This window comes from Lepisma saccharinum, chromosome 4 (genome assembly GCF_977018435.1).
Source record: "Lepisma saccharinum chromosome 4, izLepSacc3.1, whole genome shotgun sequence".
Classification (NCBI taxonomy): domain Eukaryota; kingdom Metazoa; phylum Arthropoda; class Insecta; order Zygentoma; family Lepismatidae; genus Lepisma; species Lepisma saccharinum.
In genome coordinates, this window is record NC_139232.1 from 61,020,186 (window position 1) to 61,038,770 (window position 18,585).

The window sequence follows — 18,585 nt, forward strand, 5'->3', positions numbered from 1 at the left end:
TGGAGAGAAAGCTGGTTGAAAGTAAATCTCAAATAGAATTAGCCGGTTCAAGAATAAAAGAAAACGAAAGCAAGATAGAGGAAGCTAAGCTCCTGATAGAAGATAGAAGTCTGGAAATAAACAATAGAATCGAAAGGGAAGTTTTAAAACTTAGAGAAGAAAACTTGCATGGACTTCAAGAAGCTCAAGAAAAAAACTCTAAGTATAGAAAAGGAGATTGTGGAAAATCGAGCCAAAATGAATGCAGCAGATAAGAGAGGAAAGGAAATGGATAGAAAAATAAATGGAACAGTATCCAGGATGGATAAGACAGAGAAGAGAATGGAAGAAGTGGAAAGAAGATTAGGGAATATATCAGTAAAAGAAAGGAACGCTAGATCCAGTTTTCGATGCAGAGAGGAAGAGACTTATATCAAGAAAGAGATAAAAGAAGAAAGCTCTAGCGATGAGTCTACAATGGAAGAAGAAAGGAAAAAAGATTATGGGAAAAGATCTTACCAAAGGAGAAAGAGAAAATGGAGGAGTAGTGAAGAAAGTAGCAACAATGAGAAATTTTTAGATACGCTAGAAGAAGAATACAAAGGCTGTGAAAGATATAAATCAAGGATACCTAGACCACAGGAATTACAGCATATGCCTAAATGTAATGGGAATATATCAGAGAAATGCCCAAGGAAATTCCTGAAGGAGCTTACCACGAACATACGTTTAATGAGAATCCCAGATCACATGACTCGTAGTCTCTTTGACACGTGTTTCGAACAGTCAGCAGCCGGGTGGTACCAATTAAACCAACACAAATTCAAAGATTTTCGAGAATTCAGTAGAAAGTTTTTAGATTACTATTGTAGCAAAGACATCAAGGAAAGGCAATTGGAAGCCCTAAAAAGAAAACACATCGACTGGTCGAAAATTGAAAGTCTGGAGGAACGTACATGGGAAACCTTGAGAAGCTTTAAGAATTTGAAAGAAGGATGCAGTGAAGAGGAATTAGTGAAACAAGTAATCCAAACGCTACCAGTAAGAATCCAAAGAGCCATAGCAGCGGTGAAAATAAAGAAAGTGGATGATTTAATAGAATACCTAAGGACAGAAGATATGTTGAAGAAAACTCAAAACTCTTGGGATAGAGAGGAATGACAGGGATGGTCGACCTTATTCAAAGAGACGTTATGATGACGAAGATAATAGCAACAGGCAAAAGTTCTGAACAAGAGCTCGAGGTTAGAAATCTGGATTTGAGAGGTCAGGACCAGGATAGAGGAAGAGGAACCAACTTGAGAAATAGGAACAATCACGTCAGGAATCAAGAGTTTGTTGGAGATGGAAGGTACCAGGGATGTGATAGGACATATAGAGGCCGAAATAGGTTCCAAAGATATGGCAGAAGGGGAAGTCCTAGATGGAGAGAGGAAAGAGAAGAAAGACAGCAGAATGGACGAGCATCCAATGATGAAACTGAGAGAAGAAATATATCTCAGGACGAAGAGAGAAACGAGGCAATGGAGCTAACAAGAAGCTATTGTAATGATGGAAGAAGGTTCCAAGAAAGATCGCACGGAGGAGAACATTTGGAGAACGCCCAGAATAATCGAGCGTCAAACATGTAATGCTCTTGCAGCAATCCCCAGGTGTGAGAGCTAGTGAAAAGGAACATGAAATGAGGGGAGAAACAATAGAGAAACCCAGCGACAGTTTAGAATTATGTTTAGTAGGAGAACCAGACTTTGGAAGACTAAAACCTGGGAGAACGTTTTATGTTAAAGCTAAAATAATAGAACTGGAAGTTAAATGTTTGGTAGATTGTGGAAGCATAGTGGAAGTCATGAGTTACGAATGCTGGAAGAAAATAAGAGAGAAGTACCCGCAAGCTAGATTAGATACATGCGAGAAAGACAGGATTAGATTGGTCATGGCAGCCGGCAAGGATGAATACAAGATACAGGGATCGATAAAAATCATGATGAATATTCAAGGTGAAAATTTCTCAGTAAATTTCCTAGTGGTGAAAGGATTACGGTGTGAGATTATTTTAGGAGTGTCTTTCCTAGAAAAGTATGATGGGCACATTCATGTTAAAGAGAGAAGGCTAAATGTGGAATTGGAAGAGTCGTGTAGACTTGATATTCCTATGGAGACAATGTGTGACGAGTCAACAAAAGAAATGTGTGTTCGAAAACAAGGTCTTGTGGTTAACAAAAGGGACGTTATGTATAAAGAAAGTAAATACGACGAAGATAAACATAGAGAAATAAAGAAAAAAGAAAATGAATATGTGGCGTCCATTAAAGAAATACAAGATAAAGTGAGCGAATGCATAGAAATCTCTGAAAACGAGAGAAGAGAATTGAGAAATGTACTTGTCAAACATAGGAACTTATTTAGCCAGCGACCTGGACTTACGAATGTGTATTCATATGAAATAGAGGTAGACACAAATCAGCCCATAGTATCTAGGCAATATTCTATACCGTTTACCAAGAGGAAAGCTGTTGAAGAAGAGCTACAGAAATGGCTAGACTGGGATATCATAGAAGATTCAAATAGTATTCACATAAGCCCCATGCACGTAGTGGATAAGCCAAACGGAGGCGTGAGACCTGTTTTGGACCTGAGAGAGCTAAATAACCATGTATTACTACCACAAAATCAAGTAGATAAAATTAATGAGTTGTTGCATTCATTTGCGGGAAGTAAGTACTTCACATCTTTTGATTTAACACTAGGATACTTCCAGGTGGAGATTGAAGAAAAGTCTAGAAAATACACAGCATTTAGGTATGGGTCCAGGTTATTGCAATTTAGAAGACTACCTTACGGACTAAATTCATCGGTGTCGGCGTTTACAACGGCACTGAACAGAATATTTGGTCTGGAAACAAAGTCATGGTTAGCAATATATGTAGATGACATGTGTATACATTCAAAGGACTGGATGGATCATGTAAGCAAAATAGACTGGGTTTTATGTAAATTGAAAGAAGCAGGACTTACCGTTAAGTTAGAGAAATGTTCGTTTGCAAAGAAAGAAATCAAGTTCCTAGGGCATATAGTATCTGGAGGAAACGTAAGACTTTGTAGCGATAAAAATGAGGCTATAAAATGTTTTCCAAAGCCTACAACCAGGAAACAATTGCAAAGATTCTTAGGGATATGCAATTGGATGAGCAAATTTGTTAGGAATTTCGCTTCAAAGGCCAAGACTTTATACGATCTTTTGAGAAATGAGGTGAAATGGAAATGGGCACAAGAGGAGGAAAAGGCTTTTAATGTACTAAAAGAAGACATAACATCTAGTCCAGCTATAGGCCAGCCAGATTTTAAAAGACTTTTCATCATAGGAACAGACGCATCAAATATAGGTCTAGGGGCCTCTCTCTTCCAGAAAACCGAGGATGGAGAAGATGTTGTAATTCAATATGCGAGTCGTGCACTGAAGGCGTTCGAAAGGGCGTATACCATTAGCGAACTGGAATGTTTGGCCATTATATTCGTTATTGAAAAGTTTGCGGTTTACTTGAAAGGAAGAAAATTTAAAATTCTTTGCGACCATAAGAGTCTTATATGGTTAAACTCTGCTAGGCAATGGAATCCTCGTTTGACAAGATGGGCATTACTTCTCCAGGAATACAGTTTTGAAATAGTGGACATGAAAGGAAAGTAAAATAAAATTGCAGATGCGTTAAGTAGATCTGCTTTACATATGATGCAGGAACCGGAGGAAGTGTTGAAGTTATCCATAAACGCCATCATGGATGAAGAACTCGGGAACATATCCAGACAAGAATGGATAGAAAGCATGAAGAAAGACGAAGAATTAAGCGGCATCCTAAATGTTTTGAATGGAGATAGAAATTAAAACGAAAAGAAAATGAGGAAAATAGAAGGAAAATATGTAATTAAGGAAGGAATGATTTTTAGAGTAAGCATAGAGAAATCTAATCAAGTGCAACTCTGCATACCTGGAGCACTAATTAAAAAAGTACTCGCAGAAGTGCATGAGAAGTCTGGACATTTCGGGATCGATAAAACATTGAGACTTGCCCGGAGATTTTTCTTTTGGAAGTGTTTGAAGAGAGACGTGGTGGATCATGTAAGAAACTGTATGTTATGTATAAAAACTAAACCTTCAAAATTAAAAATGGAAAGAGAAGAGTTACACGTAACTGCAAAAAATCCTCTAGATATGATATCTATTGATCTGATTGGACCTCTCCCAAGATCGCGAGGATTTACATATATTCTCACATGCGTCGACGTATGCAGTAAGTTTGTAATATGTTATAACCTCAAGAAGGCTACAGCAAAGGAAATAGTAAAATATTTAGAAGAAGTATTTGTCAAACACTATGGAGTTCCATTAAAAATTCTAACGGATAATGGTACACAATTTGTATCGGAATACTTTAAGGATTACATGAAGTTTAAAGGAATTAAGATGATAAACGTTACTAGGTATCATCCAAGTTCGAACCCGATAGAGAGATAGGGGAGACCGGGGTAATTAGAACAGGAAACAGCCTGTAGAAGTTCCACTGTAAATTACTCAGAAAGTTACTGATGGATTTTTTAAAAATTTCTACCATTTAAAAGGACATCTTTTGCATATTTTTGAAAAAAATAATGACCATACCTGCATTGCAAATACTCGTCCAAAAAAAAAAAATTGTCATGACACCATAAAATTGTTCCAATTACCCCATTTGGGGTTAATGGAACATAAGTTGGAAATTTCAACTGAATAGCTTTAGATTGCTGTTGGGGTAATACGAATATCATATATAAATGTCCCATTTACCCTGCAAATTTGAACACAATAGCTCTACTTCTTCTGGAGTTATCAATGCTTGTTTAAATAAAATCCCAAGTTAACGTCTTTTTTTCATAAAGTTCAATTTCCCAGCTGTGAAGCAAATATGTGTGAATGAAAATCAGTGTTCTATGATTTATTTGAAAGGTTACAGGCCATTCTACAATGTAGTAAAGAAAAAACTTCTAATAGTTACATGTACAATCTGGTATACCCAAGCGAAATCAAGCAAATTACGCAATGTTCTAATAACCCATTTGCAGAAATTTTTGGGGTAATAAGAACTTTGCTTATAAAAACCAGGCAAATTGCCCATAGACAACCAAACTCACATGAAATGATGTGTGCCCTTATGTTTTATTATAGGGGTGAAGAAAATTTTGAAAGGGTTCTTTCATTCACATCCAGTATATGCAGGAGCAGAGAAATACCAAGCATGCGTCACATCATTTTTGCAGGTGTATAATAAAAGTCAAATAAAACTTACTTTTGTGTAGTTATTCCAATAACAAATTTTCTGCATGTAGGTTTAGTGTAGGTACATAGGTATGAAATGTTATTACACCAGTCTTTTCGTTTTAAATTATTCTACATTAACATGTTCCAATAACCCCATGTTCTAATTACCCCGGTCTCCCCTATAACGGGGAAATAGTAAGAATTCTAAGAATGTTATGTCATGACAATCATACGAAGTGGTCTACAGCAGTTAACAGAGCAATAAGATGGATAAATAATTCTATATCTGAGAGAACAAAGAAGAGTGCAGCTGAATTGTTTCTGGGATATATGGAAGAACCCGGAATCTTCAAGGAATTTGATTGGCCGAGGGAAGTAATATCCAAAAAAAGAGACTAAGGAAGTATTACTAGATATATACATTAAGAGAATGAAGAAAATGAACAAGAAAGCAGAGAATGGTACGAAAATAAAATTAAAAAAGGGAGACTTAGTATTTTGCAAAACACACCCAATGAGCAAAGCATCAGAAAAAGCAATCAAGAAATTGTTCTTCATATATGAAGGTCTATATGAAGTCATGAATTTGTTTCGGAACACAGCGGTAGTAAAGCATATAGAAACAAAGATAGAGAGAAGGGAGAACCTGGAGAATATCCGTAGGTACAACTGCATGGAGGAAGTCAAAAAGAGCTTGGTTAATGAACAATAGAAACAGTAAGAGAAGTCACATAGAATGAGGGAAAAATTTATAAATTTACAAATGAACTTTCCAATATATAAATTTTTCATCCTCAAGGAGGGGAATATTGTGTCACGTGCCAGTTTCGATGACACAATGAAAGTTGCAAGGAGGAATGGTTTCTCGGAATCGACGAGAGATGGCAGCACGCTATATAAAAGGAGCAAGGGAAATTATATAAAACTTAGAGCGGAGAAGAGGGATTATATATATTATAGTAAATTGAGAAATATATAAAAGAAGAGTTCAAATACTATAAAAGAAGTAAATAGAATGTTGTATATAGTAAATTAAAAGAATTAAGAATATGGCCGCATATGAAACGTTTAGGAAAGTTATTAAGTAAACGAACGAATTCAGAAATCTATCTCTTTTTATTTTCCTGACGAGGAGAACATCGTCAGTGTTTTGGTTGTTTGTCCCCGGTGGCGCTGTGTCAAATTAGACGCCCCAAGCACTTTTCAGTTGTGCTCTTTATTAGTCGCACTGGGCCATTGGCAGCGCTTGTTATTAGCGATCCTGGTTATTCCCCTTTGGTCGTCCAATAGGAGGTGGCGCTATTGTCAGTTTAGTCGACCCTACTCTTTCTACAAGTACAGCTTGTATTGTTTGACAAAGAAGCGGGGGGAAAGCGAACACATAAATAAGATTACGCTTTAAAGGAAGATAATAAATTAAACAAAGGAAAGAAGAAGAAGCCTTTTGATAATAAAAGAAGAAGCCTTTTCCATAATAAAAGAAGAAGAAATTCAAAGAAAAAGAAGAAGCCCTTTCCATATTAAAAGAAGAAGAAGCAGTTTCCATAATAAAAGAAGAAGAAGCTTTTTCCATATTAAAAGAAGAAGCCTTTTAAAAGAAGAAGAAGCCTTTTTGATAATAAAAGAAGGAGAAGCCTTTTCGATTATACATATATATATATATATATATTCTCTGTATTTTGTCAAGTTCTCAGAATATAGATCCGCATTTTACTATATCCTCTTGGCTATAAAACGCTTTCTTATTTTGAATTCTCAAACAAAGAACCTATCCCCTGAGATTAAGATATCTGTAGCCGTGGTAAATAGCATGTAAGTACGTACCCACAAGGGGCGTAGCAAGGAGGAAAATCCGGCCCCCATGATGCAGTGGTTAGCACATCGCGCTACGACGCTAAGGGTTCCAGGTTCGAATCCCAGCCTGGGCATGGATGTTTGTGACTGTCCATCCATCAATTTCATCATATGATCACTCGTCTCCATCTTTGCAATTAGCCCAAAGTTGCACAAAAGTGAAGTAAAATAAACAAAAACAATAAAAATCAATAAAGGAGGAAACATCAATCTGCCGACACTCACATGTATTGTCATCATCTTGCACATCTTCACCTGAAGAATAAATGTAGGCAAGTTCGTAAGTAGTATGTAACGAACATCCATTCCGGCATTGTCATTATCTACTCTGCACTCATCATATTCATAAATATTGTCTTCTCCCTCAGATTCGACATCTGACAAATCACTGAGATAATGAGGTAGCTAACAACATCACGATCCAGTAAGCCACGTTCGGGCGACATAGGACACTGCACTGAGCCAAATAGAGTAAACGAATAGAGTTTGCCAATTTTTTTTACTGTAAGCTAATTCGTTGACCTACCTGAAGTAACATTCAACTTGAACATACGTCCCTTAGATGAACAACAATGAGCCAAGATGAAATAAGGTTCACTCACACTTAGAATATGCTATTGCTAACAGATTTTTCTACCTAAGAACTGTACCCTTCAAAATGACGAGTGATCGTACTTATAGTAGTAATCCAATGTAGTAGCCTTCACATGTAAGATAAAAGTTTAACTTTTTACACAAGAGTATAGCACTAATATTTGTTAAAAGTCACAGAACATGGAAGTTGTGGAGCAAAATTAACATTGTCAAAATTACAATAGAAATAGGGTCACCCATCAAGATGACAGGTCCCATCCTTATAGTGTTCAATATGGTTACCCCGTAACTGATAGCCCTCTTAGACTAGCCACAGCCACTACTAAAAGTGCCCTTTCTTTAATATAAAATTAAAAACTTTAGTGCAAACGAGATTTGTAAGTTGGCCTAGACCATCAGTACTATCTCCATGAGAATGGTTGACTCGTGACTGCTAGCCCTCTTAGACTTGCCACAGCCACTACTAAAAACGCCGTTTCTTAATACAAAATTAAAACTTGGGTGCAAAACTAGATTTGTACGTTGGCCTAGACCATCAGTACTATCTCCATGAGAATGGTTGACTCGTGACCACTAGCCACAGCCACTACCGGCATCGAGAACTGCCAAGGTCTCTCCTCTTGCCCAAGCAACAAAAAAATGCCAACCCCCGCTACTCAATAGAATCCCTTATATAGGCGATTCGAAAAAAGCCAGTAAACGACTTCTTTTTTCAACCTCCAGCAGTGGCGGCTCAAGGGGTAAAGCTGCCATGCCATGGCACTACCCTCAGAAGAAATTCATATGTCGCCAAGTAAAGTTAAATGAATACATTGATAGTTTACAGACAAGGAGATTCGAATCATGCAATCGGTCAAGCTGACGTGACGACCACCCCAACCTCCTCACTGCATCGCCAGCTGTTTCGTTCGTACCCTCGCGAGGCAACAGTTCGTGCCGCGGAAGATCTGGCCTAATCAGGGACCTAACCAAGTTTACACACGTGCAGAGGGTTGAAGAAGTCTCAGCGTGGAAAATTTCCACCATGAGCCGAGAACAAAGTGGCAGGAGGCGGGGTTAGCCCATAAGAAACCGTGCCAGTCTTAGCCTGGCCTGGCGAGGGAACTTTCGCAGTGTTGACACGACACAGTTGCCACCTTACAAAAAAGTTGCTAAATACGACTGGTTTGTAAGACCCGTTGGGGAAGTAATTTCTGCCTACTTTTGGAGAAACGAACCTAATATTTTTACAAAGTTAAATGAACATTTTGGATAATAGATACATGCACCAAGAGGGCCATCCAGACTTTTTAAAAAATATCCTATGATGATGCAAGTTTCCTTTGGCATTTTGACAATTTCTTTTCATAACAAAGATATTTTTGGCATCCAGTTAGAATACGTGTGCATGGAGGAGGAGAAGGTGATAGGATTTGTTTTTCCTTTCCTCTTGTAATTGTTATATTTTTAGGCAAGTTTCCTGTAGTGTATAAAGATAGGTCAGTGAGTGAAGATGAATCGGATTAGTACGTTATTACTTAAACACATGTTGTTTTCCACGTTACCAAACAAGGACAAACATCTTGGCTAGTGGCGCACACTCAAGGAGGGGGCGGGGGGCCATTGCGGAGGTTTTTTTTCCTATTTACTTGATCACGGCACTACCCATCATAGTTGCCACCTGCCGCCACTGCCCTCCGGGTTTTGAAAGGACAAGTTTTTAAACTACCTGCTTTCTGAGCAACTGGCTTTCCCAGACACTTAGACCAGCTCTGTAGCAGGTTACATTAGAAACTGAATAACAAATATTACCTTCACCAATCCATGAAAATAATATTAATGAACATATACCAACATTTAATAAAGAAAAGGATCATGTACTGGTTCTACCATTACAAAGCAAAGACGACTCTGTGTTCCATTATTTATTTGCAGTAGTAATGTAAATATATGAAGACATATTAGGTACTAGAAAGATAAATAAAATACGCAAGTCTTCATGATATTGATTTTGTGTAATTTTTACACAAATCAATGATCATTAACAGTTACTTTCACAGTAATTGTAAAGTAACTTGCAATTACTTTCAAAGTACCAATAACTGTAACTCAAGTTAGTTTTTAAATGAGTAACTGTAACTTGGTTACTTGTAAAAAGTAACTTACCAAAACTGTAGCCTAAGTTCAAAATTCATTCATTCATTCATTGTTTTCTGCCTAATTGGCAGGTTTTTCACTGCAATCTCCAGCTTTCCCTATTCTCTGCCTTACGCTTCGTAATAGAATACGGCCCAGTTAATTTAATATCATCCATAAGCTGATATCTCTTTCTTCCACGGACTTTTCCTCCTTCAACCATTCCCTCCAAGGCATCTCTTAGTAGGCAGTTCCTTCTTAGACAGTGTCCTAACCACAGTTATTTTCCTCTTCTTGATGGTCTCCAGTATAGATCTTTTTTCACCAACTCTTTTCAGTACGGCTTCGTTTCTTACCTTGTCTGTCCATTTTACATGCTCCATTTTTCGCCATGTCCACATTTCAAAAGCTTTGAGTCGTTTCTCTTCATTTCTTCTCAACGTCCAGGTTTCTGCACCATATAGTTCTACACTCCACACAAAACATTTCACTAATCTCTTCCCTAGACCTATGTCCATGGGTCCACAAAAAACATTTTTTCTTCTATTGAAAGCTTCTTTTGCTATTGCGATTCTCATTTTCACTTCTTGTTTGCAGCTCATGTCACTGCTTATAGTGCATCCAAGGTACTTGAAGCTATCCACTTGCTGGATTCTTTCACTGTTTGCTCTCACATTAATATTCCTTGGTTTCCGTCCTATAACCATTGCCTTTGTCTTCTTTACATTAATCTTCATCCCATACTGCTCACAGCTGCTGTTTAACTCTTCTAACATACTATTTATGGTTATTTCATCCTCAGCGAATAATGCCATGTCATCAGCAAATCTTATGCAGTTTATTCTTCTTCCTCCCAATTTGACACCTCCTGTGCCCTGGAAACAATTTTTCACTATATCTTCTAAGTAGATATTAAACAAAGTAGGCGATAGGCAGCATCCTTGTCGTACTCCTCTTGCAATTTCACAGCCTTCTGTCATTTCATCTCCTGTTCTCACTTTAACTCGTTGATTCATGTATAAGTTGCTTAGAAGTCTTCTCTCTTTCCAATCTACACGAATTTTCTTCAGAATTTCTGAAAGTTTAACCCAATTCACTCTATCAAAGGCTTTCTCCAGGTCTACAAATACTACAAACACCTCCTTTCCTTTCTCTAAATATCTTTCCCCGATGGTCCTCAGTAAACCAATTGCATCCCTTGTACCTCTTCCTTTCCTGAAACCAAACTGTTCTTGCTCTAACTCGCCACTGACCTTCGAGTATAGGCGTCTGTTCAGAATTCTTAGAAGAATTTTTGCCGAGTGAGATATCAAGCTGATTGTCCTGTACTCAGAACATTTTCTGGCATTACTTTACTTCTGCGGAGGTACCAAAACAGTCTCCGTGAAATCTTGTGGCCAATCCCCTTTCTCATAGATTTCATTGCATAAGTGCAGTATTTCTCTTTTTCCATCTCCCAGGCAGTTCAAAATAGTATACTTAATCTTCCTGGTTCTGTTGTGTAGTACTTTGCAATCGCTGACACATTGCACTGTGCGCTGTTGTCATTTCACCTTACATGATTAGTAAGAAATTTATGCGTTGAATACTATTTCTAATTTGTACATCATTGCCGCACTTGTTACTTGATACTGTAGAAGTCTATACAAGTGTTTAAACTGTTCCAACCAGCCCGTCACAAGGAGATTTTCTGTGGTACGAGGGGCGATCAGGTTGCTCCGACCCTAACATAGAAGGAATGACGTTATGATTGTTTTTTTTTTTATTTTGTTATCGTTTAGTGATCCTTTATATACTTCCATTCTGAATTGCATGTCTGAGTAACATACAGTTTTCTTTTTACTGGGATTTAACTGAGTGAAGTTGTGTCAATGTGCCAGAATGGAGAAAACTGAGGTGAGAGCTGTGATCAAATATTTTGAGAAGAAGAAGTGAATGGTATCCAAAATTCATGAGGACTTGGTGGATACACTAGGGGACACTGCTCCTTCATACAGTATGGTGAAGAGATGGTGTTGTGAGTTTAATTGTTGGAGAGAGAGTCGTGTGAGGATGAACATGCAGGTGGAGCACCAAAAAACTATCATGACGACCGAAAACATTAACAAAGTCCACGATATTGTGCTGAAGGATCATCAAGTCACTATCCGTCATATTGCTGAGATGTGTGGCCTGTCATATGACACTGTGCAAAACATAATTACCCAGGAATTGCAAATTAAAAAAATTGCTGCAAGATGGGTCCCTCGAAACCTCACCCCAGATCAGAAGCGCACCCGAGTGCTCATCAGTCAATAATTTTTGACAAGTTTCGTGCTGATATAGACTATTTCCTTGCCCAATTTGTAACTATGGATGAAACATGGGTCCATCACTTCGACCCAGAAATAAAATCACAAAGCATGGAGTGGAAACACCCACATTCTCCACCAACGAAGAAGTTAAAGGTGCAAACGTCAGCCAAGAAGGTGATGGCCTCAATTTTCTGGGACTGCAAGGGTGTCCTCCTTGTGGACCAACTACAAACAGGCCAAGCCATCACTGGCACATACTACAGTGACCTAATCAAGAAATTACGTGATTCCATCAAGAAAAAGATGCATGGGATATTGACCCGTGGTGTGATCCTTCACCAGGACAATGCACCTGTCCACACCTCACGCATTGAGAGGGCTGCTATCGCAGATGCTTCGTTCGAATTGTTGCCCCACCCACCCTATTCCCCAGATTTGACCCCCAGTGATTTCTATTTGTTCAAACATTTGAAGAATGACATTCATGGGCAAAAATTTTCTGATGATTCTGAGGTGATAAGGGCTGTGGACTCATGGTTGGAGGACCAGTTGGAAGAATTTTTTTTTTGCAAGGTATCCAGGCGTTGGAGCACGATGGGAGAAGTGCATTGGAGTTGCAGGGGAGTACGTATATTGAAAAATAAAAAAAATTGAAACACTATCTTTCTATGTTAGGGTCAGAGCAACCTGATCGCCCCTCATATGTGGCAAAAAAGCCTCATTTGGAAAAAATTCAATCAGCACAAATGTGTATTATTATAATTTTAACTTCATATTACATATCCCCGTGAAGAGTAGCCAAAAAAAGAACTTACATATTGAGATAAAATGCACAAAAAGAATGTTCTCAAAGATAATATGCTAAACTTGGGAATGCTAATAATGATGATTATATTTCTTCAAAAATTGAAGACAGTTGAAACTGACTTAGATACAGTGGAACTTCGATTTTACATTATTCAGGCGACAGAGCTGAAAAAACTTAGAATGCGAGTAAATGTAAAATGGAGGAAACTTTCTCAGCAATTTGCTATGTTGGGACCACCAAGATTGAATGTAAAATGCAAGACAATGTAAAATCAAGGAAATTGAAATCGGGGTTCCACTGCAATTATTATTTGTAAATTTTAATCTATGAATTTTGGAGGGGGCAAATGCTTCCCTTTTCCCCTCACCAGGTTACGCCTATGCTTACCTTCACACATAGTGAACAGAAATTTTGAATATTATACCTTAAAGCATTTTTTTCCTAAAATAATACATGAAACTATACCTAAAAATACATGGCTATTGATACATTCATCTGAAACCTTATCTAAATGAAAACTTACAATTTTGAACAAAAGAAAAGAAACTGAAGTTTCTACGGCAAAGCTGAGGGAAGATACCATCATTTATAACCTAATGTGTGTCATTCAAAGTGGAGCCGCAAGTGGCGTACACGGAGATTTTAAAATGTGTGTAACTTCTGAACCCCTTGACCAATCAAAAAAAAATTGTCATTTTTGTAATCATCATCATTAAAAATTCTATAAGTATACCGAATTTCATCAAAATCGGGGATGGTGGGTGACATTTTCACAAAATACTGGATGATTTGACATGGAATGACCCTACTGCTACTGATCTGTATCGACTCAGCCCTAGAATGTTATTCTACCTTGTGCAGTTCCTGAGCTATTTACAGGTGATGGAAGTGTACAGACACAATCATCTCCCAGTCCTGTTTTGCAGTTTTTCTTATCACTAACCGAAAATATGTATTAGCTTCTCTTTCCACCAGTTTTAACTACACACATCCTAGGAGCCATAGGAGATGTGGGATAGGTAGATACTTGAAGTCTGGAAGGAAGTTAATTTTTACATATATTTTTATAGTAAATAAGTTTATCTTTCAGCTTTCCTGTTTCTCTTCACCAATTATATTGATAGCATTTTAAAAGTGTGTACATGTTCTTTCATTTCAGGGATATGATACTATAATTGGCAACAATGGATATTTATTGTCTCCGGATCAGAAATTCAGACTTTCTTTAGCTAGAGCTCTTATAAAAGATCCTACGGTTCTCTTGATTGATGTTCCAGTATCACCTTCAGACCATGACAGCCAATTGGTAAGTTAAATTCACATTTCATGGCAAAAAAAAAGTTAAGATCCAGGATTAACATAATTTGTTTCTCATCAATTGTAGAACATTAAAATTTGAACTTGATTGTTGATTTTATTTTCCTAATCTTCCACACACACAAAACAGCATAAACAAAAAAAAAAGCAGATGAAACCAGGACTGGGCCAGTAGCTCAGTTGGTAGAACAGTGGCATGATATGGCAGAGATCCAGATTCAACTCCTGGGCGAGCTTGCATTTTTCGCTTAAATTTGAACATAATCTTCTAGATTTCTGTTAAAATCATGTAAAATTGTATATCAAACACAAATGTAGAAAAACATCGATACCTTTTCGATTCAATGTTTCGGCTAGGATTGCAAGCTGTTCCCGATTTTAAGAGACAGTCCCTTATGTAGGTAACATGTCCTGCATCCCAGGACATCAGTTGTCCCTGTATTTGAAAATTACAGTTTTTATCAGCTGTATCCATATTTCTGAATTCCTAGATCATCAACTTTTCATTCAGTGGTGACGGTGCATTGTGGAAAATATATTAATTCCAGTTCTGTTTTCTCACCTATTTGTGAGCACTGTCTGCCCTGCATTCTTTCTACTTCTGTGGGACTATGTATATTTTGCAACTTATGGTTGGAGGAAGAAGATTTTCACCTGTAGTTGAAGAATAATGGTAATAAATATGAAGCAAGTTTCAAGTACTGAAATGAAGCATTTCATATGGTAGTCACATTGATGTAATGCAGCACACTCGAGGAGGAATAGAGCCCAAGAATAATAAAGTGTCTTCTTTATCTATAGCATTTATTAGTATCTTCTTCATAAATAACCGTTTCAATGATGAAAAGGTGAGTAGAAACTGGCAACCCATGTCGAAACACTGAATACATATAAAGGTATCAACTACAAAAGTACATTTTCTTCCTTGATGTTAAATATGAAATGACCTGGGTACACAGATGGGTGTGCAAAGGTCTCAATCAAGTAAAATGTGTCCTACAATTTGATTATAAAAAAAAAAGATGCTTCTGAGACAATCTTACATATCTTTAATAGATGATGCAGAGAGGAATTCACAATTCATGCTTTAGAAGAACATCTGTTATTACCACAGAAAACCCAATCTACATAGAGGATGCAGATTACATATTTGTGTTACAGAATGGTAGAGTGGCAAAGGAGGGATCACCTGCGGAACTTCTTAAAGAAAACAATTACTATAAAAACATGTGGACTAATTATAAAAGAACAATGACATCTTAGTATTTGTGCATGTAATTTTTGTCAGTATAATGATGATTTTAGAAATAAAATATTGTTTTCTTTATAAAAGCAAAACCACAATAATTTATATTTTACCATGAGATGTTTCAGTGAAATATAATAATTCTCAGGAAGTAAAAATAACAGTACTAGTGTGGCTCTTGAGTTGTCATACCTAATAGTATCTCTGAGTTTTAGTTTTAACTTTTCATGTGCAAGGGTTATTTTGAAAGTAAGGTCCGTTTTGCAATAAAAACGAAGTAAGTAAATGTTTTTCAAAAAGCAATTTATTTTCTGAATTTACATACACTTCTCTATTCTTCTACATAATTTCCTTACCGGTTTAAACAATTATCGTAACGAACTACGAGTTTTTCGATACCCTCCTCAGTAGTACTGTAAATGTATGTTTGAGATCACCCCTGATTTTTTGACCTCTAAGAAAATCGCACCAAAACCTCAAAAACTCACTTTCTCTCCACGTTCCGCGCCTCATTTATTGCGCTGACGATGTTTCACAGCGCAGAAAAGCCGGTACGAGTAAATACACTTTCTCGTACTTCAAGTACGAATGCACCTTATCGTAATTTTCTAAGTCCGGCAATGTTTATATATCGTGACCTTTGTAAACTTCTCGGAACAATGTGATCTCTCTGCCACACACACACGAACGCGCTCGCTTCTCATTATTTCCGTATTGTGACGTGTTTTTTTCAAGCAAACAAACAAATAATAATAATTGTTTTTTTTTTTAGGATTCCTGGCGTCTATAACCCCGCCAGGGTGCGTGGTGCCCAACCAAAAAAAAAGGTTCTAACAGCTGCGGTTAGATAACCACACCTCTGTAGAGTTTCACGTGTTTTTTTTTTTTCTCAAAGGTCCTATGGGACACCTCTGTTCGTCAAAAATTCGAGATATTTGCAATTTAACGCAGGACTTGGAAAATTTTCGGAAAATTTTTTTGGTTCCATGACGACCTATGTTCCTTTTGGTATGGGAGGACAGAGGACACCGAGACTCGACCAACACACTAAACCCGACCTTTCTACGACTATTTGTTCAAAAGTTACGAGTGATCAAAGTTTTGGAGGGTGGGTTAACTTCTTACCCCTTGACCCCAGGACCACCAAAACTTGGTACACGTATTCTACACCTCCAAAATCGACAGGGGGGGTATCTAACGATACCGTATGGGGGTGTTTTTCGATATATTTTTTCGATAACTTACCATTTTCGAGATATTTGTAATTTAAGATTTTTTTAACGCTGGACTTAGAAAATTTTCGATTGATGAAAAATTGGTTCCATGACGACCTATGTTTATTTTGGTATGGGAGGACAGAGGACACCGAGACTCGACCGACGCACTAAACCCAACCTTTCTACGACTATTCGTTCAAAAGTTACGAGTGATCAAAGTTTTGGAGGGTGGGTTAACTTCTTACCCCTTGACCCCAGGACCACCAAAACTTGGTACACGTATTCTACACCTCCAAAATCGACAGGGGAGGTATCTAACGATACCGTATGGGGGTGTTTTTCGATATATTTTTTCGATAACTCTTACTATTTTCGAGATATTTGCAATTTAAGATTTTTTTTTAATGCTGTGGACTTAGAAAATTTAGAATGCATGGCTGTAGTATCATTACATCAGATCATCTTTTATCTTGTTCGCATCGATTAATCTCCTTATGTTTCTTCTTCTTCTTGTTGTTCTCGTCCACAATCGCTTCCATCTATCCTGTTATCTATCCTGTTATCTATCCACAATCGCTTCCATCTATCCTTCCTCGTTCGTAATGAAACCAACAAGTTATTAGAATTACGGAACTTGTCATTTTGACCTCTTTAGCGAAGCATGTTCTTAAAAAATAAAAATCATCAGAAGTTTCATTTCGCAAGCCACGATGAACTTAGGAGGCACAGGCTTGTATACATTCCATCTTTCGTTCGGAGGGACAACGTAACCAACCATTCAATGATGGGGCCTTCCCCATGGCGCAGTGGTAGCGTTGTCCCCTTGTAATCAAAGGGTCCCAGGTTTGATATCTGGTGGAGGCACATAGTGGTTCGGATCCCACTTTAAACTGTAGGTCCAGTCTCGATTAGCCACACTGTGCATAAAGTGGACTTAAAACACCAACTCAACAACAACAACATTCAATGATGATAATGTTTATGAATTTGTTCGGATTGAGAAAGTAAAAATTATCATGGAAGAGCCACCTTCTTTTGAATATCAAGCGTGTTTTTTTTTGTTGTTTTTTTTATCACAGGTCTTCGTTTTCATTTTTCTTTCAACGTACAAGTTCATGTTATCATGTCATGGAAATTCTTCTTCTTTTTTGCATTGCATAATTGAAGATTTGAAATAACACAGGATGAAAAATGCTATTGGCGAACTTACGAAGATAATGAATTTGTAAGAATTCCCTTGTCAATATGAATACCATATTACTAACTTTGTTTTTGTTTAATACGTGAAACCATATTACATTGAATATTAACTAATTAATTAATTCTCTACCCTTCTTGAACCCGAAAGTTCGATTTGTCCTTATCCTGAGCAAGATCTATATATATATATATTCAATTTTTTAGTTCCTTAGATATGAAATGAGGGGACAAAAGTTTTATGAAGAGAAAAATAACATGAATTAAGCCTTCTTTTCATTTCTTCTTTAATATCATTTTCATTTGTTAGTATTACTCCTAAGTATTTGGATTTGGAAAACTGGTTCAAACAAGTTGTTATCACTTGGTTTCGGCCTGTAAGCACATATCTTTAGATTTCTCATTGCTAACTTCTAAAAACCTATCTCTTTAGATGCTTTGAAAAAATATTTTAGCATTATTCTTAATTGTATTTACATCATTCCCCAGTAAGTCTACATCATCTGCATATGCTAACAGTACTTCGTTAGTTTCTTTTACCTTCCTAAAAGCATATTCTAAGGCAAAAAAATTAAAAAGAGCATCTTCTTTTCTTTTTTTTTTTTAATCCATCATGAATTGTACATTTGTCAGACATATTAACAAGTTTCTTCTCGACTAATTTCTCTCTTTGG

At 37.1% G+C, this 18,585-nt stretch overlaps 1 protein-coding gene across 1 annotated transcript in view; it reads left to right on the forward strand.

Moving 5' to 3' along the window:
- The window catches only part of LOC145986955 (ATP-dependent translocase ABCB1-like), a 149,543-nt gene extending 134,029 nt beyond the window's left edge, over positions 1-15,514 (forward strand). The window contains exons 24-25 of the mRNA XM_083121419.1: positions 14,094-14,240; positions 15,308-15,514. Of these exons, the coding sequence (XP_082977545.1) occupies positions 14,094-14,240; positions 15,308-15,514 (354 nt within the window). The remainder of the gene's footprint in view (positions 1-14,093; positions 14,241-15,307) is intronic.
- The last annotated feature ends 3,071 nt before the right edge of the window (positions 15,515-18,585 follow it).